Raw genomic sequence first — 21,062 nt, 5'->3', positions numbered from 1 at the left:
CTGAAGGCACGCACAGCCTTCGGGACTAGCAGCCCCCCCACCCACCCAAGATGACAAGAGCCCTCAGAGAGATGCCCAGACAGATTGGAACACATGGTTCAATGATACGGGACTGTAGCCATAGGCACTGTCCTGCAGGAGGCATTATGAAATCACCTTTTGAAATTTACTAAGACAATCTCTGTCCCTTATCTCTGGACCTGAATCTACACAGATCTGGAAGGGGCACATTCCTCATTCTTCTATCATGACCTCCACTATGATTCTTGAAGTTCCTGCTGGGACCCTCAGCTGCAGGAGTAAAGAGAGGTGGGAGGTGAGGTACCAGGTGGAGTCTAATGTGTCTGTCTGTCTATCTTGCTATAGGAAGGGTTGACGGAGCTCAACAGTTCAGCAGTCAAGCCACAGGTGCAACCTTGGATCAACACTTTTCTCTCAGTCTCGCACAGCATCGAGGAGGTCAGCCTGACCACAGCAGTCATCAAAGGCAGTGAATCATCTGAGCAGATTAGACCTTTAGTGCTGCCAGCCCACCCCAACCCCAGCCAATGCCCCCCCCCCCCAGCCCTCCTCCACCCCATCCAAGATTTGACTCCTCCCAGGAAGCAGCTTGTGGCCATTAAGAGACATGTGAAGTGACCTTGCCTTCTCATGACTCATCTAATACTGAGGCACATTTTGTCCCACCCATCATAGACCTAGGAGTCCTTTGTATGATTTTTTGAGATATTCTATGTAGCCCTGGCTAGCCTTGAACTCACAGAGCTCTGCCTGCCTCTGTCCCTCAAGTGCTCTGCCACCACACACAACCATATAAGAGCTTTATCTGCCTAGCCTTGCCCCAGTTTATGAACCACTGCTGCTGCACAGAACTGTTAGCTTGATGTAAGATCGAGGAACATGGTCCAGCCAGGGACTGAGGCTGGTTTTCTGAGTTTGGTCAGGGTTCTGGTTTTTCAAGACAGGGTTTCTCTGTGTAGCTGTGGCTGTCCTGGAACTCACTCTGTAGACCAGGCTGGCTTCAAACTCACAGAGATCCACCTGCCTCTCCATTCTGAGTGCTGGGATAAAAGGTGTATACCATCACTGCCTGGCTGAAAGGGTGCTATTTTTATTTATTTTTGGTTTTTTTAGGCAAGGGTCTCACCTCCCTGTGTAACCGAGGCTGACATCAAACGTAAGGCAGTCTTGCCTCAGCCTCTGAGGTTACACCATGCCCACGCAGGCTGATTTTACTTAAATGGGCAGAGGAGGAATGAGGGTAAGTAGTACTTCTTAGGAAGAGGCCCTTGGCAACCCCTACTTCTCACTATAGGAAGAATTCAACGACTATGAGGCCAATGACCCCTGGGTACAGCAGTTCATCCTCAACCTGGAACAGCAGATGGCAGAGTTCAAGGTAAGGGTTTGTGGACTCACCATCACGCCCTCCCCAGCATCCCATGCCTGCCACTCTTGCTGTAGCTCCAAAGGTGGTACTGAGTGGCAGCCCACGGAGACACTGCCTTACGTAACTGTCTCAGTGGAAGATCCCAGTATTAATGGTAGAGACGCTTGACGGACTCCTACTGATGCAAGCTTTCGTGCAGGCCAGCTTGTCCCCAGTCATCTACGACAGCCTAACTGGCCTCATGACCAGCCTTGTTGCTGTTGAACTGGAAAAAGTGGTTTTGAAATCCACCTTCAACAGGGTAAGTTCAAAGGAACATGAGCCTACAGGTTTCTTCTAGTAAGTCAGGCCAGCCCAGAACTCATATTATCTTTGCCACCAGCACACTCCGCTTGTATAGGCCCTGTTCTGTCTGGCTCTTTCTTTCATTGTTGTTAACATTCATTTATTTGGTGGGGAGCACATGCCAGTGTGCATGTGGACAACCTGTAGCTGTTTTGGTTCTCCGTGTGGATACTGGGACTCTAACTCAGACCATCAGGGTTGGTGACAGTACCTCTGCCTGCTGAGCCGTCTCCTCAGCCTTTGCCTCCCAGTTGTGAGGGCCACTCAATTCTAGTTCTGCTTTGTCATGGGGTTAGGCCTCCGAGACAGGGTTCATGTTCATTCTCCTGTAGCTAGGCGGTCTGCAGTTTGACAAGGAGCTCAGGTCACTCATCGCTTACCTTACCACTGTGACAACCTGGACCATCCGAGACAAGTTCGCCCGGCTCTCCCAGATGGCTACAATCCTTAACCTAGAGCGGGTATGTCACTCCCTCAGCCCACCCTAGGAAAGTGACCGGAAAGAGTCCATAGCCAAGTTTCATAACCCCTGCTCCCTCACTTGCTTGCAGCAAGGTTCTACAAGGCACTCCCACTTCCTACATGTCCTGCCTTGTCTTACTTAGCAAAGCCTAGGAGCTTCCCTCAGAACAGACTCACCTCTGCTGACTCGTTTATTCTTCCCCACAGGTGACCGAGATACTAGATTACTGGGGTGCTAACTCTGGCCCACTGACATGGCGCCTCACCCCTGCTGAGGTGCGGCAGGTGCTGGCTCTGCGCATAGACTTCCGCAGTGAGGATATCAAGAGACTGCGCCTGTAGCTGCCATGTGGCCCGCCAGACTTCAGGACCTGTTTTCTAAGTAGCTACAGCCAAAGAGCTATGCCAGGCTGTCTGGCTTGGGCAAGCCAAAGGTCCAGCCTGCACCACTGCACTGAAACCAGGAAGCAAGGAATGCATTCACTGCAAAGTTCTTCCCAGGAGCAGTTAAGGCGAAGGCAAAGGGAGGGCCTGACAGAGAGGTGGGGACTAAGCAGGCAGCACAGGCCCAGCCCTATGTCCCAGGAGCAATCAGTGTCACCCGCACACTACAGCACACGTGTCCCTGACAGCATAAGCTTGGAGGTGCCTGGGGACTTAAGTATTTACAAATAAACGTCAGAATAAAGAACTACCTGTAGCCATGGACTCTTGCGTCCAGGAAGGGCTGGCTGCTTAGACAGGGCCATTCCACTAGTGGCCCTAAAGCCTGCAGTCAGGTCCTCCCCCATCCAGGCCTGGACTGACAGTCCCAACCCTCTCTTGGGCTGTTAGCACCAGGAGCCAGACCGATCCAGGTGCAGCAGCATCCCACAATGCCAGAAGTAGGAATTTCTCCCAGCAAAAACAGTTTTCTGAAGACAAACCTGAAAATTAGAATTTATTCCAAGGATGCCAGTGTTGAGAACCCACTGCCACTAGGTTCCTTTGGCACTGTAGTGTTGTTGGAAAGGCTTAGATTATCAAAAACTTGCTGTAGACTATGGCAGGAAGTGCTTCACTGCCACAGACCTGAGAACACACCTCCACTCCTCCCTGCCCCTACTGTAGAAGGCTGAGGATCAAAGTTGACATTGGAATGCCTGAAAGTATATCTTCAGAGTTGGTCTGATTGTCATCCTGTCCAGGGCCCTAGGAGGCCTATTATATTGGGCCATGGAATTTGTAGAGTTCACATAAGACATTGTGACTAAGAAATAGAGGCCAAGTCTTAGCCACCGCCCACCATGAAGCACAGTACTGTTTGCAAACACTGCCTCTTCTGTCCGGGTCTTGCTTCCTTTCTTATCAGCAGACTTGAAGAGGTAGGTGAGGGATAGCAAAGTGAGCTCCGCTGAAGGGAAGTGCAGCTGTGGCTCTAGGTGTCGCCCGCTTCAGAGGGCCCAGCCCCACAAAGATAGGTGTCGTGTCCCAGCAGCTGCAGGCTCAGGCCCTGAGTGTCCACTTCCACCAGGTGGACACTGTAGTTGCCGAGACCCTAGATAGGAAGGACAGAAGGTGTTGGGAGCTTTAGACAACTCCAGGCCTTTTGGAGACTGAATTGATAAGGGGCCAGAAGTTGGAAGGCCACAGTTGGTTGGGTATTTCATTCCAACCAACTTCAACCCCTGGAGCAGCACATACCTCAGCCTTGGCCAGGACAGCTTCCAGAGCCTCTTTCTGTCGGGGTTCCTTGGTCAATAGATAGAGAAAGCCCCCACCGCCTGCCCCTGCCAGGCTTTGGCCATATGCATAAGGGGCCAGGACATCCATCATCCGCTGCACAGCCAGAGGCTCACAGCCTGGGGCCATAAGCTTCTTCTGCTCCCAGTATGAGGTCAGGTACTGTCCCAGAAGAGGCAAGTTTCCTGGGTTTGGGAGAGGGATGGTTTGCCTGGGCCAAGATACTCAGGTGATTACTTTAGCAGAGGGAAAGGAGTGTCAAAAGGCATGTCTTCACCAATTGCACAAGGTTGAGGACTAATAAGCACAAAGCAGCTAGCATGGTGCCCAGTCAGTATTCTATAGCCTCATCCTTGGACTTAGGCAGCCCCTACTTCCTGCAACTCCGTCAGGGCAGAGCCTCTTCTTCCTGCTTCCTGGTAAATAGGATCAGAGGGTCATTCCCATGAGACAAGTTCTAAACTGAGATAGTGCTCCCACAAGGAGAAAACAAGATCCCCGAGGGGCTAGTGTGTGGAGTTGTGTCGGCCTGAGGCAAGAGTTACCTCTGAATGGGTAAACAAGCTCACCTTGGCGGAAGGCTTCGGCACACTTCTCAGTCTGGCGCACGAGTCTGCGGGCATTCTGTACCACAACAGGCAACCGAGCATACCAGTTCCTCAGCACATCCTGCAGGCGGGACATGGGCGGTGCAATGAGGAATGGCTCCAGCCAAGCCCAGCAGGAAACTGCCTGCCTTATTTAGGGGCTGAGCTCACCTGCAGCAGATTCCGTGCCAGTCGGGTCTTGCCAGTATAAACTAGGAGCAGATGGTCATTGATCTTCTGGACAAAGCCCTCAGGCACAGTGATCTCCTCCACCTCCACCTTTAGGGGCAGCTGGGCCCGGGAGCGCCCCACCTTGATGCCAGGCATTAGGCCACTCACTTGGTCCTGCCAGCCACCTCCTATGAACCCAAAGTCTTGTCACTATTGGAGCCTAAGTGGCCCAACCTCGCCCAGCCTTGTTTCATGGCCCTGAATCTCTAACTGGAACCAGAATGGGAATACAGCTTGTTCCAGCTCTAGCTGAGACTAGTAAGGCCAGCAGGCCAGTCCCAGAAAGGGAAGGTTTTGTTGCAGATCTAACATGTCATTAGAACTAGAACAAGACACATCAGAAGATCGCTTTCCACGTAATCTGCCAGTACCCTGACAATCTGTCTTCTAAGAGTCCTTGAAAAATAAGTTCATAGAAGCAAAAAGATGGCTCAGCAATGAAAAGTGCTAACCGCTCTTGGAGAAGACCAGCATTTGGTTTCCAGCACCTACATTTGGCAGCTCACAACCACCTGTAACTCCGGCATAAGGGGATTAAATATCTTCTGGCCTCCACAGGCACTCACATGTCCACGTGCCCATACAGAGATACACATAAAGATAAGATGTCTTTTTAAGAAAGGGCTGAAGAGAGCACTGGCTGCTTTTCCAGAGGGCCCAGGTTCAATTCCCAGTGTCTATATGGTGTTAATAACTCAAGTCCTGGGGAGGGGGGGGGGAATCCAGTACCCTCTTTGTTCTCTGCATGTAGTACACAAAACACCTGTATATATAAAATAAGAAACCTAAAAATAAAAAGCTAGGTGGTGGTGGCATACACCTTTAATCCTAGCACTGGGGAAGGAATCTATAGCCCCTTCTCCACCCGGAGCGCACCAACTAGCTACACTGGCTGGCCCACCTAGTACAGGGTTTATAAGCACATGATTTCACACCTAGACTTTTATACTGGTGCTGGGGATCTAAGGTCAGGTTCTCATGTTTGCACACAAGCACTTTACCCACCTTTACCAAGCTATCTCTAACCCTCAATCCCTCAGTATTTAAGAATCTAAAGTACAGAATGAGGATGGAGAGAGAACAGAAAACACCAAGAACTTGACTATACCCTTCTTCAGAGCACTCCAGTGGCTACTGATGAGTGCCCATGCCCCTTATATCCCATGACTTTAGACCAAAGACATGTTTTTGCTCATTTCATCCCTAGGCCCTAATAGAGTGACTTACCAGTAAATGTCAGCTGACCGAAAGAACCCAAATGGCGTGCCTCCGAAGGACACTGAAAGCTCAAGATCTAACTTTTGCTCGTGTACTGCCTATTGTGGGATTTGGGTCAGTACAAAGAGCTTCAGAGGAACTGGAGGAGACCCTGTGGTCAGACACCCGTACATCAGGAGGACTGGAGGAGACCCCATGATTCATACATTTTTGAGGCAGTTTCCTTCCAGTTATACCAGAAATGAGGCCCCTGGGTGAACAGGACAGTCTAAGATCTAGAACCAGACAAATGTGTGGCTGCTTCACATGCTCAGCTTCCAATTGCCATAATGGCCAGGAGTTCTGGTGCCCAGACCACCTCAGAGTACAGTTTTAGCTGGGCCCTCACTGTTCCGCCACACAAACAGCAGAGGGGCAAAATCTTTATATCCCAGAAAGAGACCGGTCCATCCTCCACTCCAAACCCAGATCTGAGCCCAGTGTCTGAAGGACAGCCTGGAGTGGGAGTCATGGAGACTCCCATCTGAGCCACAGGTACCCAATAACTAAAGGTGCCCCTGGGGCTGGAGGGATGGCTCAGCAGTTAAGAGCATTTACTTCCAGAGTACCCGGTTTAGTTCCTATCACCCCCGTAGAGTGGCTCATTTCCACCTGTTAACACCAGCTCCAGAGAACCCAGCACCCTCTTCTGCCCTCCACGGGAGGCAAACACTCATACACACAAATCAAAAGGAGTAATGGCTTCCATTCCTCAAGTAGGACCTTCACTCCCTTGAGGGAAGATATTTCAAGTTGAAAAGCATCAGAAATCAAAGTGGTAAGGAAACTACAAGCATTTTACAGTTATGTGGCCACTGGCCAATCTAGGGGAGCCCAGCCTACAGGGTCTATGAAAAATGTCAAGAGTTCACTACTACCCTGCACCACTGTGTACCTGTGGTGAGCACCTGCTCCAGGTGCAGCACTGCATGGATGAGAGCCTCCGTGCCCACTGCCCGGCCTGCAGCCCGCTGCAAGGCAGCCAGGGCAGCCCCCGCCAGGATGCTGCTGGTGCCTGCGGAACACAGAGGAAGGCACCAGTCACGAGACACTTCTGTCCAATCCCACCAGTCCCACCCACTCGTTGTGCTGCACGGAGGCCAGGGACCAGGACCACAAGCAAGAATGAGTGTGTGTGGGGGGGTGGGGAGTAACAAGAGGGGAACCGGGGCTTACCAAGACCAGAGCCATGCGGCAGCTCTGACCATGTGTGCAGCTCAAAGCCACCATTAAAGGAGTGTAACAACTGTTCGCGCAGAGGGAGCTCTGAGTGGAGATGCACGATTCCCGCACAGATAAAGGCTGCCTTCAGCAAGGCCCCTGAGGGACGAGCACAAAGGGAGGAGTTATACTCCTGGGCCATCTCAGCCTCACTTAACACACCACCCCCAACAATCTCCTAAGCCAAGATGGAGTTCCTCTGGTAGGACAGTGCAGGCCACACCCTCAAACCGTAAAAGGGCATCTAGGCTCTTTACCACAGGCAAATGTGTTCTGCGACAGTTGCTACCTAAGAAGGGTAACTAACTGTCAGCCCTTTCTAGTCTTTCAGAGCTCCTCAGACATACTGGCTAGGCCTAAGGTCAGCTCCCCAACAGTCTGCAGTCCTCTGTGGATGGATAGCCAAGGTGTGTCCCCATCTCAGCTGGCTCTGGCTGCCATCCCTTCTTGACGGCGTTCTAAATGTCCTGACCTGGGGCATGAGGCTGGCAGTAATCCTGCAGGTCGTCCAGGCTCCGGCACACTATCTTCATGGTCATCTCCTCCTGCCGAGGTCCCACTGCCAGCCGGAGCTCAGGCTCCAGGATGCGGCGTGCCTTGGCCCCGATGGGCCGGCGGCCATCCACCCGCACAGCCAGGCCCAACACCGCTCCACCAAGCTCATAGGCAATTGGTGGTGTGTCACTCCAGCCCCCTAAAGCAGTTCAACAAGTGATCACAGGGCCTGCCACCCTGCCTCTGAGGAGGTTACCCATACCTAACCCAAGGAACTTACCAGAGAAATCCACACGGGCTGGGCACTCAGTCACCACCCACTGCCCAGGTGCTAGCAGCTCCACCGGCTGGGTGGAGACGAAGTGTCGGGCTGTCATCACAGCCTGGCGGATCAGGATCTGCTCAGCCCCCTCATAATGGCGGGCAGCCCGAACCAGCAAGGCAGGCCTGACAGGAGGGAAGACATTCTCATGGAGCCCCAAGCTGGGAGTAGACTGCTTGTTGCCTGTCACGGTCAATCTGAACATCCCCTCCCTCCCTGCCTTTCTCTCCCTCTTTCCACAGATGGCTTCTTGGCAGGTTCTAATTTGATTAACACCCACCTGGTCAGCCACTTCTCCCTTTCCTGGGCAAGTGCCTCCACACCCCTCATCAGGTCTCCACACTCCAAGTATGAGAAATGCTGAAGCCACTCGGGGTTGGCGGCTGGCCCACTGCGCAAACCCCCTCGGCCGTCTGCCATGCAGCCCAGCACATCTGCCACACAAGCCAGAGCCCGGGCTGCCACACCAGGATCTTCTGCCCCGGCTGCAACTGAGGGACCAGGAGTTAGGGGTTTCAGAAGAGAAGGCTCTGGCCTCTAATACTGTGCCCCAGGCTCAACAGTCCTCAATACTCCAGGCTCCTAATTCCTACAGGCTTTTGTCAAGGTGTGGCCCTGCCTGCGAATGCGCCCTACTCTGCCTAGCAAAGGTTTTATTTTGCTAGCTCCAACCCAAATGTATCCCCCACTGCTGCCAGAGTCATTAGAGTGGCTAAGAGTTCAGGCTTGAGACAGTGAGAAGGCTCATGGTAAACTCACTTGCTGCCAAACCTGACAACCTGGATTCAATCTCTGGCACTCATATGGGAAAAGGAGAGAATAAGTTGTCCTCTAATCCTACACACACATACATGTACACGCGTGCACACGCGCGTATACACACACACACACACAGTGAGTTTGGTTTGGTTTTTTAAGATAAGGTTTTTCTGTGTAGCCCTGTCTGTCCTAGAACTTGCTCTGTAAACCAGGCTGGCCTCAAACTCAGAGAGATCCTCCTGCCTCTGCCTCCAGAGTTCTGGAATGAAAGGCATGTACCACCACTGCCTGTCTTAAATAAATAATTTTAAAAAAGACTTCAGGGGTCAAACCACCTGGGTTGAAGTCTTCATCTCAGCTAGCTGTGGGTGAGTGATTTTAACTGGAATGAAAGTCCACTCTTCTCAGGGCGGCTAATGAGTCACTTTCTGTGAGGCTAAGACTCTTAACCGCCAGGCCATACAGTCCATCCCTGCTGGAGCTTCGCCCCCATCCTGGCACTCAGTACAGAACACACAGGCCGGTAGATGCTGTGAGGACCCAGAGTCTTAGCAACTGAACGCCAACCTCCCACTAAAAGCCTTGCTAACAAGGATGAAGCTTGCTAGAAAACAAAACTCCAGTGTTTCTTCTATTTGAGAATTGCATGGCTTCCTAGTCCTTTCAATTGATGACCCAGAGGGCAGGCAGGGCAGGGCTCCTCACTGTTAACACCCAGCACACTCACCCTTGTCAAGTGTGGCCAGCAGGGGCCCTGAGCAACCTTCACCAACAGCAGCCCGGATCAGTGGACGTAGGCAGAGGTCCTGCCGGGCCTCCAACACATGCCTTGCCTTCTGCAAGGCCTGGCAGAAGAACAGATCCCGGCGGAAGTCCAGTGTGGCAGCCCGGTCCAGGCAAGGTTGCAGCTGCTCCCAGGACAGACGCCAGGAGGCTCGCCAGGCCCGCAGGGCCTCACCTCTGTGTTTACAGGGGTGCAGCATCCACAGCACATCCTGGGGCCCCAGGGGCCTCGTGGGGTGGAGCACAGGGAAAAGGCGGGCACTGAGAAGGCATCGATCTGAGGGGGGTGTATCTGGGTCCCACAGGTCCCAGTCTCTGGGGTGCAGAAAGGTTTATTAGTAGGAAGAAAGCTAAGGTTCCTGCCTTCTTTCCAAGCCTGTCTGTCAATGCATGGGGACAAAACATACTCCCCCCCCCATGGGTGACACTAGTGTGTTACTAGGTGGGGGAGGCTGTGCTGCCTGCCAACATGCCTAAGATATTGAATAAAAGTCCCGAAGTATAGACAAAGCACAGCCAGGACTTTAAAGCTGCTCAGGAAAAAGTACTGGGGACAATCCAGCTGTTCCAAACTGTAGTGGGTGGGCCTGGCAGGGCAGTATGAGGACTGGACAGGGCTGCTCAGGGGAAAGCTACAAAGCAGCAGCCATGGGGCTGCCTACACCCACAGAGGCCTGCTGGAGCAACCAGCTTACTTACCGAATGCCTGTCTTCTTGAAGAACTCATTCCAGGACATGTTGAGATACATGCCCGCCCCCTGTCTCTGGGGGAAGAGGAAGAAGCAGTCAGGAATGCAGGGGCCTTTGAAAGGGACTAGGGGACACCAGGCCAGAGACTGGGGAACAGATGCTCCAAAGGGGACTGGAAGAGAGAGACACACATACAGGAACAGGTTCCTTTAAACCACTTTAACACTTCCACCCAAGTGCCCAGGATTTAGAGCAGAATCCTGAGTTCTACTCCTGACGGGGACCATTACTAGCCAAGAGACCCAAAACAAGCTACCCCCTCTAAGCCTCAACCACCAGCCTCTAACATGGGGATTAAAGTTCTCGAAGGTCTATTGAAACGTCAGGACACCCCCACCCCCAGTCTATCCCTCAGGCTGGTGCTCAGAAACCCCTCTAATAAAATAGAGCCAGACCCCTAAGGGCTCCCCAATGTCTAAAGATGGAGACAAAGGAACGTGAAGAAGGTGCCTACTTCCCAGCTGTCCAGACGGCCAGCCAGAGTGAATACTCGACTCAGGGAGCCATGCAGTCGAACATGGTGTCCCTGAAGAATGACGTCATGAAGCTCCAGGCCATGCAGGGCCTCAGAGTGGGCGGTATCCAGGCCGCTCACAAAGCAGCCAGCGCCAATACGAATGGGGCCCTGAAAGGAAGGGGGCAGGTATCCTGAGGTGAGGAGCAAGTACACGGGGCATCCCAACAAGTGCTGAGAAAAGGCACCCTGTCTGCTCCCCCCTCCCCATGCCGTCGGGGCTCACCCTCAGGTGGCAGTGCTGCAGGACACTGCGAGGTCCCAGGTGCACAGGACCGTCCAGCAGGCAGCTGACCACGGAGCACGTGGCCTCTAGCAGCTGTGGCTCCTGTGAAACCAGGGAAGAAAACCAGTAAAGTTGAAGGCCAGGGGCCGGGCACCTCAATTCTTATTTGGAAACAAATATCTAGGTGGAAAGTATAAAGACCCACTACACTCCAGGAATGTCAGCTAGCCAGATCCCACTCTAGACCTGTCCTGGCCCAAGCCCAAGAATTTTCTCCGTCCCATCTGGTCTACCCTCCTACCCTAAGAGCCATCTCTGAACGCCATCTGTCCAGTCCCCCAGCATCGCGGCTCCCCAAAGAACCTGCAGAAAGGTCCTTCCTGGCCTCTAACTTAGCCGTTAACTGGCCACTCGGTAGCCTTGTGTAAGTAGCTTGGCTTCTCTGAGCCTCCTGTGTTTCTGGAATATCAGAGTGTGGTGCTGTATTCTTTAATCCCAGAATTTGGGAGGCAGAGGCAGGAGGATCTCTGTGACCTCAAGTCCAGCCAGGGCTACATGAAGAAACACTTGTCTCAAGAAAGGAAAACAAAAACCAAAAAAAGTTCCAAGTCTGACCACTTGAATGCCCAGGAGATAAAGGCATGGGTCACCAAGCATAAAGATGTGAGTTCGATCCCTGAAACTCAAATAATGGGGAAAAATGACTCTTTTAACAACTTACTCTGTATGTTATCTCTGACTTCTGTATGTGTGCTCTGGCATGAGCACATGCACACACGTGAAGGCATATACAAGTACATACATGCACGCGTGCACATACACCAATAAATAAAATGGAAAAGATAAGTAAGGCAGGGGCTGGAGAGATGGCTCAGAGGTTAAGACCTCTGGACTGCTCTTCCAGAGGTCCTAGGTTCAAATCCCAGCAACCACATGGTGGCTCACAACCACATATAATGGGATCCAATGTCTCCTTCTGGTGTGTGTCTGAAGACAGCTGTAGTGTACTCACATACATAAAATAAATAAATAAATCAAAAAAAAAAGAAAGATTGAAAGAATTTAGAGAGATAAAAAAGTAAGTCTTAAATAAAAATTTCAAGGTCGGCCAAGCAGTGGGCAGAGCAGGCAGATCTCTGAGTTCAGGACCAGCCTGGTCTACAGAGTGAGTGAGTAACAAGACAGCCAGGGCTATACAAACCCAGTCTGGTTGGTCGGGGGTCAGTGGGTGGAAGTGGGGAGAAAATTCCAGGTCATCCTTGGAGATATATCAAGTTTGAGTTTGAGGTCAGCCTCAAGCTACATGCAGCCTGAGGCTACATGAGACCCTGTCTCAAAAAAAAAAAAAAGAAAAGAAAAAAGAAAAAAGATAGCTAATGATACCTTAACAGACAGGTAAACTATTTCAAGCACAGAGTACTTCTATCTCTGGAGCCCACATCTCACCTGACCTCAAGTACTCAGCAGGCGCATACTGAGGGGCAGGCAGGGTCTCACCTCCACCTGGGAGTGAACAATCTGGGCCACAGCTACTCCAGGCATTGTGAGTCTGTGCAGGAACTCGGTGGCATCAGCCGTCATGTAGCTATAGCCGCCGTCAGGGATGTACACTGTAAAGACAGGAGAATGGACCCCAGGAGCTTGAGAGATGGCTCCCTGTTGCTCTTGCAGAAGACACAAGTTCTACTCCCAGCACCCACATGAAGCGGCTCACAACCGTGTCTCCAGCTCCAAGGGATCCAACGCCCTCTTCTGGCCTCTTCTGGGACCTGCACCCACATGTGCATACCAAAAGGCAGACACACAAATATACATATAGTTGTTTGGGGGGATTTTTAAAAAGATTTACCTATTTTATGTGTGTGAGTTACACTGTGTCTTCAGACACACCAGAAGAGGGCATCAGATCCCATTACAGATGGGTGTGAGCCACTATGTGGGTGCTGGGAATGGAACCTGAGACCTCTGGAAGAGCAGTGGGTGCTCTTAATCACTGAGCCTATCTCTCCAACACCCACATATAGTTTTATTAAATTAAAAGAAAAAATCAATCTTTCCTAAAAGCACTGACTCCAACCTTGTGCCTGCTGCAGCTCTGGCACAAGGTCCGGTGGCTGCCAACAAGCATCCCCGCCAGACACTAGAAAAGCAGGCATAGGGGAGAGCCACTAGGGCCAGTTATAAAGCTGAGGTTCAGAATGTATGCAACCAGGCTGGAGAGGTGGCTCAGTGGTTAAGAACACCACCGACTGCTCTTCCAGAGGTCCTGATCAAATCCCAGCAACCACGTGGTGGCTCACAACCATCCATAACGAGATCTGAATCCCTCTTCCGGAGTGTGTGAAGACAGCTACAGTGTACTTACATATAATAAATGATTTTTTCTTAAAAAAAAAAGAATGTATGCAACCCGCCTCAGGCTCCTACCTACCAGGTGGACTGGACACACCGGGAAGGAGCCAAAACAGAGACAACGGGAAGACAGGAAAGGGAAGTGTCTTGGCAGGAAAGCTCTAGATGAGGAGAGCGTAACTGTCCAGTTCGTGCGCTAGCTTGCCTAGTCCACAGTGCAGGAAACAGCTCTCTCTCTACCCAAGGGCCAATAAGAGATACCCATTGTGAGGGGCTGATCTCGAAGCTCCCTCCACAGCTGGGCCCGGGCTCCCTTCAAGTAGCCTGCTGCGTTCGTGTCGCCTTGCCCCGTCTCCGGGGGCCGCCCAGCCAGGAAGTTCTCCCGGCTTATGTTCCGAGCCATGCAGAGCAGGATGTCGAAAAACAGAGACAGCTGGGGGGGGAGGGGAGAAGCGTGGCTATGGGCGGGGCAGCAGCCTGGCCCCACAATCCCACAGCTGGGCTGGGCTAGTCCCATCTGCGGTGAGGCTAACCCAGAGAGGGTGAAAGACTGGGCCCCTGGGTCACTCAGCCTCTCACCCCCAGCCAGGGGACCCCAGTGGTTTCCTTTAGTCACCTGCACGGGCTGGGCTCCGGAGTCCAAGCCCATATAGGTGCAGGCGTCCAGCGGAGGGCTCACGTGGGTGGCTAGGAGGCGCTCAGCAGTCTCCACGGAGAAGAAGACGACCCCGGAGACCTGGAGGGACCCACTAGTCTCACGTGGGGGAATCCTGGCACCAAGCTCAGGCATGAATTGAGGGGACAAGCTGATAGCCAAATGAGGGGTCGTACCATAAAAGGACCACCCCAGCCCTCAGATCCCAGGGCTGGTCAGCTTCTACCGAAGCACCTTCTAGAACCCCCTCAACTTCCAGGTCTCCCGCCAAACCCAGCTCTGCACCCTTTTCCAACAGTCCTACCCACACCCACCGGCTGCCTCTAATCTCCTACCACATTCCCTACCTTGCTCACATCTGGTAGCTTTCTGGCAGGAGGCAAGCCCTCGAGTTTCCACAACTATCTGCTCCATAGACTCTGGCCTCATCTGCTCTTTGAATGTCTCTTTGGGTTCTGGTTCTAGCTTGGCCTAGAATTGTCTAAAGAGTGGAGTTCTTCCCAGAAAGAAAGGGAAACTGTGCTTCCCCTATTCCCCAAAGTCCCCAGGACCGCTCGTCCCGAACCGTACCAGTGGTACCAGCCCATCAGGCCCGACACACCGTTGTATCTCCGCCTTCGTGCCCTGGTAGTAAATGTCCAAAACCAAGCCCTGTGGGGAGGGAGTTACAGAATTAGCGCCAGGAACAAGAGAGGACCAGGAAGTGGGCACAGCTGTGAGTCAGCAAATGGTCTCCAAGTCAGACCGTCCAAGTCTGGCAAGTACCAGTGCCTTTGTGGGGACAAAGCAGCAGACTTTTTTTTTTTTTTTTTTTTTTTTTGGTATTTTTCGAGACAGGGTTTCTCTGTGTAGCCCTGGCTGTCCTGGAACTCACTCTGTAGACCAGGCTGGCCTCGAACTCAGAAATCCGCCTGCCTCAGCCTCCCAGAGTGCTGGGATAACAGGCGTGCGCCACCACCACCCGGCAGCAGCAGACTTCTATCTGTACAAGGCGGAGGGGAAGGCAGGCTTTGGTCACATCAAGAGTACACAGCCTGACATCTGGGGGCGTGAGTAGCATTAGAGCTGTGCCATGAATGAATTCAGGCCCAAGACCATGGAATATCAAGGACGACAGATATCCAGGGTGGCAGGGCTCAGAGACCAGGACCGGAAATGCATCCCGATCCCAGGGTGGCTTAACCCTCCCAGGAGTATTACCTGTGAGTCAGTGAGGTAGACGCCGTGGTTCAGAGCATAGGCCAGGCTCCCAGGAAAGGCAATCACTCTGGTTCCCCGGAAGCCATCCCAACTGATTCCTATGGGATGGCACAATCAGGGTGACAAGGAGGGAGCCCCAGACATGAGGAAATGAGCCCAGAGCTGCAGCGTCTGGGAGCTCTGAAAGGGAAATATAGTTCCCAAGGCCAAGCGGACATTCCTCTGGGAAAATGGCAACCCCTTCTCCCTTAAAGTTCTCCTACAAAGCACTGGGGGCCGAAGGGGCGGGGCAGTTCTGGTCATTCCTATTTAACCCCGCCCCCCCTGGGGTGGGGGTGTAAGTTGGTCTAGACCTTGCTGCAATCTTCCTGCCTTGCCCTCCCAAGTGCTAGAATTACAGGCATGAAGCACCACGACCACTACCAAGTCTGCAGAAGTGCAGACTGAGGCTCAACAGACCAACGGTCTGGCCCAGGCTTCCTTTATAAATAGGCTTGCTGAGACAGACTTTTCGAGGGAAGAAGGGGGTCTCGGGCCGCGCATGCTCACCAGGGTTTGGAGGAACAGACAGAAGCATGTCGGTGCTGCAGACCCACACACCTGGTGGGGAACCTGGACCGAGCTGCAAGGGACCCACGGAAAGAGAGAAAAGACGGAGAATTTAAAGCCCAGCCCTTCCTCTACTCTTTCATCATCCCCCGCGCCCCACCCCCTCCCCCACACCCCACCCCCTCCCCCTCCCACTTCCCCTCGCACCCCCCCCCCACACCTCCCCGTGTGTTCCTGATAGACCGAGCTGGGCTGGAACCCAAGAGATCCAACTGACTCCTGCTCCTGAGTGCTTAGATTAAAGGCGTTAGTCACCTAACACCTGGCCCCACAAGAAACTGCTTGACGTTCTAGTGTGCTCACTACGGACCATTCTTCCTGGGGTTCCCCATCCAAGCCACACAGGCCCACACTGGTGGCTCAGTATGTGCGAACTGGCTCATCTGAGTTGAACCCGCTCTGGGTTGACCACCCAGCCTTACCCGGTGGGTCATGATATCTAACAGGCAGTCCAGGTTGCAGACCAAGGCCTCCACAGGGGCCTGTGGGTTCTCCACAGGGAGGCAAGTGAAGGCCCTGCCACAGTCATCGAAGGGGAAGTCTCGGCCCTGGGGGGGTAAGCAGAACCTCGTGAGAGGGAGTCCTTGCTGCAGGGGAGCCGGACATGGGCACACCTCCATTGTAGAAGGGCAAAAGGCACTCACTAAGATAAGTTTTAGGAAAGTGTTATGTTGATAGTTCTTGTTTGAATGTTTACAGCTAACATGATTACTGTGCAAAATTACAAAACATACATATGCAAAAGGAAAAAAACATCCTCAGGGACACTAAGTGCTGGCCTCATTTTGAGTTCTATGCCATCAGATTTTCATTGCTTTTTTTTTTTTTTTGGAATGTTTGAAGTGTCTGCATGTATGGACTTGGACATGCATGTGCCTTGGGACTGGTAATGGAGGTCCAAAAACAAAAGGAGATGGGTCCCTGTTTCTACCATGTTGGTCTTGAGAGTCAAACTTAGGTTTGGCAGAAGGCACCATCACCCCTGAGCCATGTCACCCAACCTTCATTCATACTTTCTCTCTAAATTTTGTTTTCTTTAACAAACGTACGCTGATAAGGCATGATGGGATGTGCCATCAGTCCCAGGGCTTGAGAGGCAGAGGCAGGTGGATCTGTGTGAGTCTGAGGCCAGCCTGGTCTATATAATGAGTTCCAGGCCAGCCAGGGCTACATGGTGTATACCCTGTGCTTCAGGGTACAAACAAACAAAAAGGCCTCGAACTCAGAAATCCGCCTGCCTCTGCTTCCCAAGTGCTGGGGTTACAGGCGTGTGCCACCACTGCCCGGCAAATCCCGGAATCTAATACATGAGGCATGGTGATGACACGTGCCTATAATTCCAGCCCCTGGGAGGCGGAGAAACAGAAGTTCAAATCTGTTCTCAGCTCCATAGCAAGTTAGGAGAAGCCAAGGCTACATGAGGCCTTCCTTTTTTTCTTTTTTTTTTTTTAAAGGTGTTTTTAATTTTTAAACACAGTGCCTACTTTATCTGTATCATGTTCATATAGGTGCAAGCGGAGGCTAAAGAGGGCGTCGAGTCCTCTGAAACCGGAGCTATCAATGGTTGTGAGCTGTCCAGTGTAGGCGTTAGGAACTGAACCCAGGTTCAGTGGACATCCTCTGCAGGAGCATCAAGCACTCTTAACCACTAAGCCATGTCTCCCACCCCCATGAGGTCCTGATTTAATGATTTAATAATAGGGTCTGGGCCAGTAAGATGGTTCAGTGGGTAAGGGAGCTTGCACCAAGCCTGAAAGGTGAGTCAGAGTCCTTAAACTCATATGGTAGAAGGAAAGAACTAAATCCAAAACTTGCCCTCTGACCTCCACACACATGCACACATATGCACATATACATAATAAATAAATATAATAAAAACTTTAGATACATGATAATAATCTCCAAAAAAAACCATAGATTGGGCTGAAGGGGTGGGAACAGGGTTGGAGAGATGGCTCGTTGCTTAGAAGTACTTGCTGCTCTTAGAAAGGACCCAGGTTCAGTTCAGAGCACCCACACTGGGTGGCCCTCAACCTCCTGGAGCTCTGGTTCTGCGGTAGCCTAATGCCCTCTTCTGCCCTCTGTACCCTGTTCTGACCTCCGCGAGCAGGGTATGCACATGGTATGCATGTGAACAAGCAGGAACGCACACATACAAGCACAAATAAACATAAGTAAGGAAGGCAGGGACAACAGCAGAACGTCACATAGGTTCAGAAGGTTTAACACTGGCGAGTAAGACAGGCAACTATAGCAATAGCAATATTCTGGCTATTTACAATATATTACCATGGGGGTATCTGAGCAAAAATACATACACACACACACACACATATATACATACATACACACATACATACAACATACATATATAAATACATCTCACAACAACAACAACAAAAAAAAAACCTCTGTATTATTTCTTACATGTCTTAATGAAAATTCCAATTAGAATTGATTCCTCAGAACTGAATTCAGGTTGTCAGGTTTGGCACTAGAAGCCTTGACTCACTGCACTATCTTGCCAGCCCTAATGGACCGCTTTCTTTTATTTTATTATTTGTGTGTGTCTTACATGCATATTTATGTGTATCTGTGTGTTGTATGCACATGTGTGTACTGTATGCACATGTGTGTCAGTATGTATGTGTACGTGTATGTGTGTTGCATGCACATATATGTGTCTATGTGTGTGTGCGCGTGTACTGCATGCACACTTCTGTGCAGGTGCATGTCCTACTCTGCTCCTGGGATTACAGATACCCAAAGCCATGTAAACATCAGCTTTTACATGGTGTTGGGGATTTGAACCCAGGTCTTCATATTTACACAGTAAATGCTCTTACCCACTGAGCCTTCCTTCTCTCCACCTCCAGATGGAGCTTTTAATTTGTCTAAAGTACATACCTAACCATCTCCCAACTTCCAGACATTTCGTTTCATTCGGATCCCTCTGGATTGACCCAATGAACACCTTGCACACACACCACGGTAGAACACCCCTGCAGTCCCATCCGGTCACTAGAGCCAAGATTCTGAGCCTCTGCACAGCCCACATCCTGAATCCTGCTTACCATGTGCAAGATGAGGATCCAGGCTGAGTGCAGGACATCTGATGTGACCACCTGTGAAGAGCAGGAGAGCCTTCTAAGAGCAGGAACACCGGGCAAAAACAAGCCAGTCACGCTTACAGAACAAACCCAAAGGTCTGGAAGTCGTAGAAACTATTTGAGTTCCAACAGGAACACGGTCCAGAGGGGCAGAACTGAGAAGCACTCACCATGAAGCCAGCCCGGGCGCTCAGGTGTTCCGCGGCCACCAGCAGTGCATTGAGGGTGGCTCCCCCGCTGCCTACTCGAGTCTGGGGGTCCTCCACAGCCAGCAGCATCGTCCCGGCAGGGATCTGCTCCCGCTTCTGCCTCACCTCCAGCTCTGTGAGAAAAACAAATGTTGGGACAACACACTCACCACCAGCCTGCCCTGCAAGAAGGAGCAGATGGAGCCTGTTCACACTCATTGATCACTTTGACTTAGCTTTTCATACAGCAGGTAGTTAAGCATCTCTTTGAGGTAATTAAGTACTGTTACCCTCAGTTTACCGATAAGGAAACTAAAGACCAATGTTGTGATGTGTACATCAAGTTACAAGACTAGGAAGAAAGTCTGCGTTTCAACCCAGGTTTACCTGGCCCCCGGTGCAGCAGAGGTCAGGTAAGGGAGAGGAGAGAAAGTTCTAATATAAAGAAAATGGGGGAGGGTGTGTCACCTACCTCTCTGAAAGACCTGGACACTGTCCTTGTACTGGCATGTCAGGATAATGACTGTCCAATTGACCCCCCTGGTCTGCTCCATTCTGGCCAAAATGGAGGGGCTTCCTGAAACAGCAATGAATAAACATACGTGAATGGTTCTGAATGTCAAACTTTAGTGTGACTCGTTCTGGTATATGGTTTTATGAATTTTAACATAAGCATAGATTCTTTTTAAATTGTATTATAGTGTGTGTGTGCTCTGCCTGCAGATGTGTATCATAGCACATGAGTACAGTGCCAAATGCCTTCAGAGGTGGGAGGTGGTTGTCAGTTCCCCTGAGACTGGAGTTAGATGGTTGTCAGCCATCACATATATCCTGGGAATTGAACTCAAGACCTCTGCAAGAACAGTAAGTGTTCTTAACCACCGAGCTATCTCTCCAGCCCGTCTTTGTTCACTGGACTTTGAAAATAAAAAGCACACCTTTAGGGGCCGGAGAGATGGCTCAGCAGTTAAGAGCACTGGCTGTTCTTCCAGAGGACCTGGGTTCAATTCCCAGTACACACACATGGCAGCTCATAACTGTCTGTAATTCCTCCAGTCTCAGGGGGTCTTGACACGTTCACACAGATATACATACAGTCAAAACACCAATACACATAAAATAAAGATAAATCTTTTTTTTTTTAAGAAAGCATGACTTGAGCCGGGCAGTGGTAGCACACGCCTGTAATCCCAGCACTCTGGGAGGCCGAGGCAGGTGGGATTTCTGAGTTCGAGGCCAGCCTGGTCTACAGAGTGAGTTCCAGGACAGCCAGGGCTATACAGAGAAACCCTGTCTCAAAAAAACCAAAAACCAAAACAAAACAAAACAAAAAAGGGATGACTTGAAATGTCCCCCCTCTGCAAAACAATATGTGGCAGCTGTCAGTGACTGAGTGAATGACACATCTTTCCAGTGTGACAAGGTAGCAAGACAGTTTTAGCCTAGCCCTGTTTAGGAGGAAATGAAGGCTCTGAAATAGTCTCCGGGTCAAAGGCCATAGTCCTGGCTTTAATTGCCAACTTGATATAACCTGTAAGGAAAGATCCTCAGTTGAAGACTTGCTTCAATCAGATTCCCTTGGGCATGTGTTTGAAAGAGTGTTTTGATTGATGGCTGCTGTGGGGGGCCTATGCCACTGTGTGCTGCCCGACCCCTAGCCATCTAAGAAAGTCCCTGGGTCATATAAGAAAGGGCTGAACAAGCAAGAAACCAAGCCAGTAAGCAGCATGCCTCTGTGGTTCCCACTCCAAATACTGGCCTGGAGTTCCTGCCATGGAAGAGTAAGGCATACACCCTCCCTTCCCTCCCCAGGTTGCCTTTGGTAGTTTTTTCACAGTAATAGAAAAGCAAACTTAGACAACTCTGAATAATATGGGGTTGGGG

At 51.2% G+C, this 21,062-nt stretch overlaps 2 protein-coding genes across 3 annotated transcripts in view; one reads left to right on the top strand and one right to left on the bottom strand.

Annotated features, from left to right (window-relative positions):
• Cog4 (component of oligomeric golgi complex 4) overlaps window positions 1-2,888 on the top strand; it is a 34,653-nt gene extending 31,765 nt beyond the window's left edge. Inside the window, exons 15-19 of the mRNA XM_052166099.1 lie at window positions 367-459; window positions 1,316-1,399; window positions 1,590-1,691; window positions 2,068-2,196; window positions 2,405-2,888. Of these exons, the coding sequence (XP_052022059.1) occupies window positions 367-459; window positions 1,316-1,399; window positions 1,590-1,691; window positions 2,068-2,196; window positions 2,405-2,539 (543 nt within the window). The 3' untranslated portion in view covers window positions 2,540-2,888. The remainder of the gene's footprint in view (window positions 1-366; window positions 460-1,315; window positions 1,400-1,589; window positions 1,692-2,067; window positions 2,197-2,404) is intronic.
• Window positions 2,889-3,124: 236 nt separating this feature from the next.
• Fcsk (fucose kinase) overlaps window positions 3,125-21,062 on the bottom strand; it is a 19,321-nt gene continuing 1,383 nt past the window's right edge. The window contains exons 2-24 of one of the 2 annotated variants that reach the window (XM_052166096.1): window positions 19,651-19,755; window positions 19,161-19,312; window positions 18,955-19,005; window positions 16,303-16,428; window positions 15,821-15,893; window positions 15,272-15,369; window positions 14,642-14,722; window positions 14,033-14,152; window positions 13,678-13,849; window positions 12,562-12,674; window positions 11,065-11,166; window positions 10,779-10,949; window positions 10,274-10,338; window positions 9,519-9,889; window positions 8,313-8,523; window positions 7,991-8,157; window positions 7,688-7,909; window positions 7,171-7,314; window positions 6,890-7,009; window positions 4,678-4,865; window positions 4,489-4,588; window positions 3,881-4,104; window positions 3,125-3,734 (exon numbers count right to left, since the gene is read on the bottom strand). In XM_052166096.1, coding sequence (XP_052022056.1) covers window positions 3,615-3,734; window positions 3,881-4,104; window positions 4,489-4,588; window positions 4,678-4,865; window positions 6,890-7,009; window positions 7,171-7,314; window positions 7,688-7,909; window positions 7,991-8,157; window positions 8,313-8,523; window positions 9,519-9,889; window positions 10,274-10,338; window positions 10,779-10,949; window positions 11,065-11,166; window positions 12,562-12,674; window positions 13,678-13,849; window positions 14,033-14,152; window positions 14,642-14,722; window positions 15,272-15,369; window positions 15,821-15,893; window positions 16,303-16,428; window positions 18,955-19,005; window positions 19,161-19,312; window positions 19,651-19,732 — 3,273 coding nt within the window. In that variant the 5' untranslated portion in view covers window positions 19,733-19,755 and the 3' untranslated portion in view covers window positions 3,125-3,614. The other variant, XM_052166097.1, reaches the window with a different exon arrangement.

This window comes from Apodemus sylvaticus, chromosome 21 (genome assembly GCF_947179515.1).
Source record: "Apodemus sylvaticus chromosome 21, mApoSyl1.1, whole genome shotgun sequence".
NCBI lineage: Eukaryota > Metazoa > Chordata > Mammalia > Rodentia > Muridae > Apodemus > Apodemus sylvaticus.
Note: the sequence above shows the minus strand (reverse complement) of the source record. Positions and strands in the feature narration are given on the sequence as shown.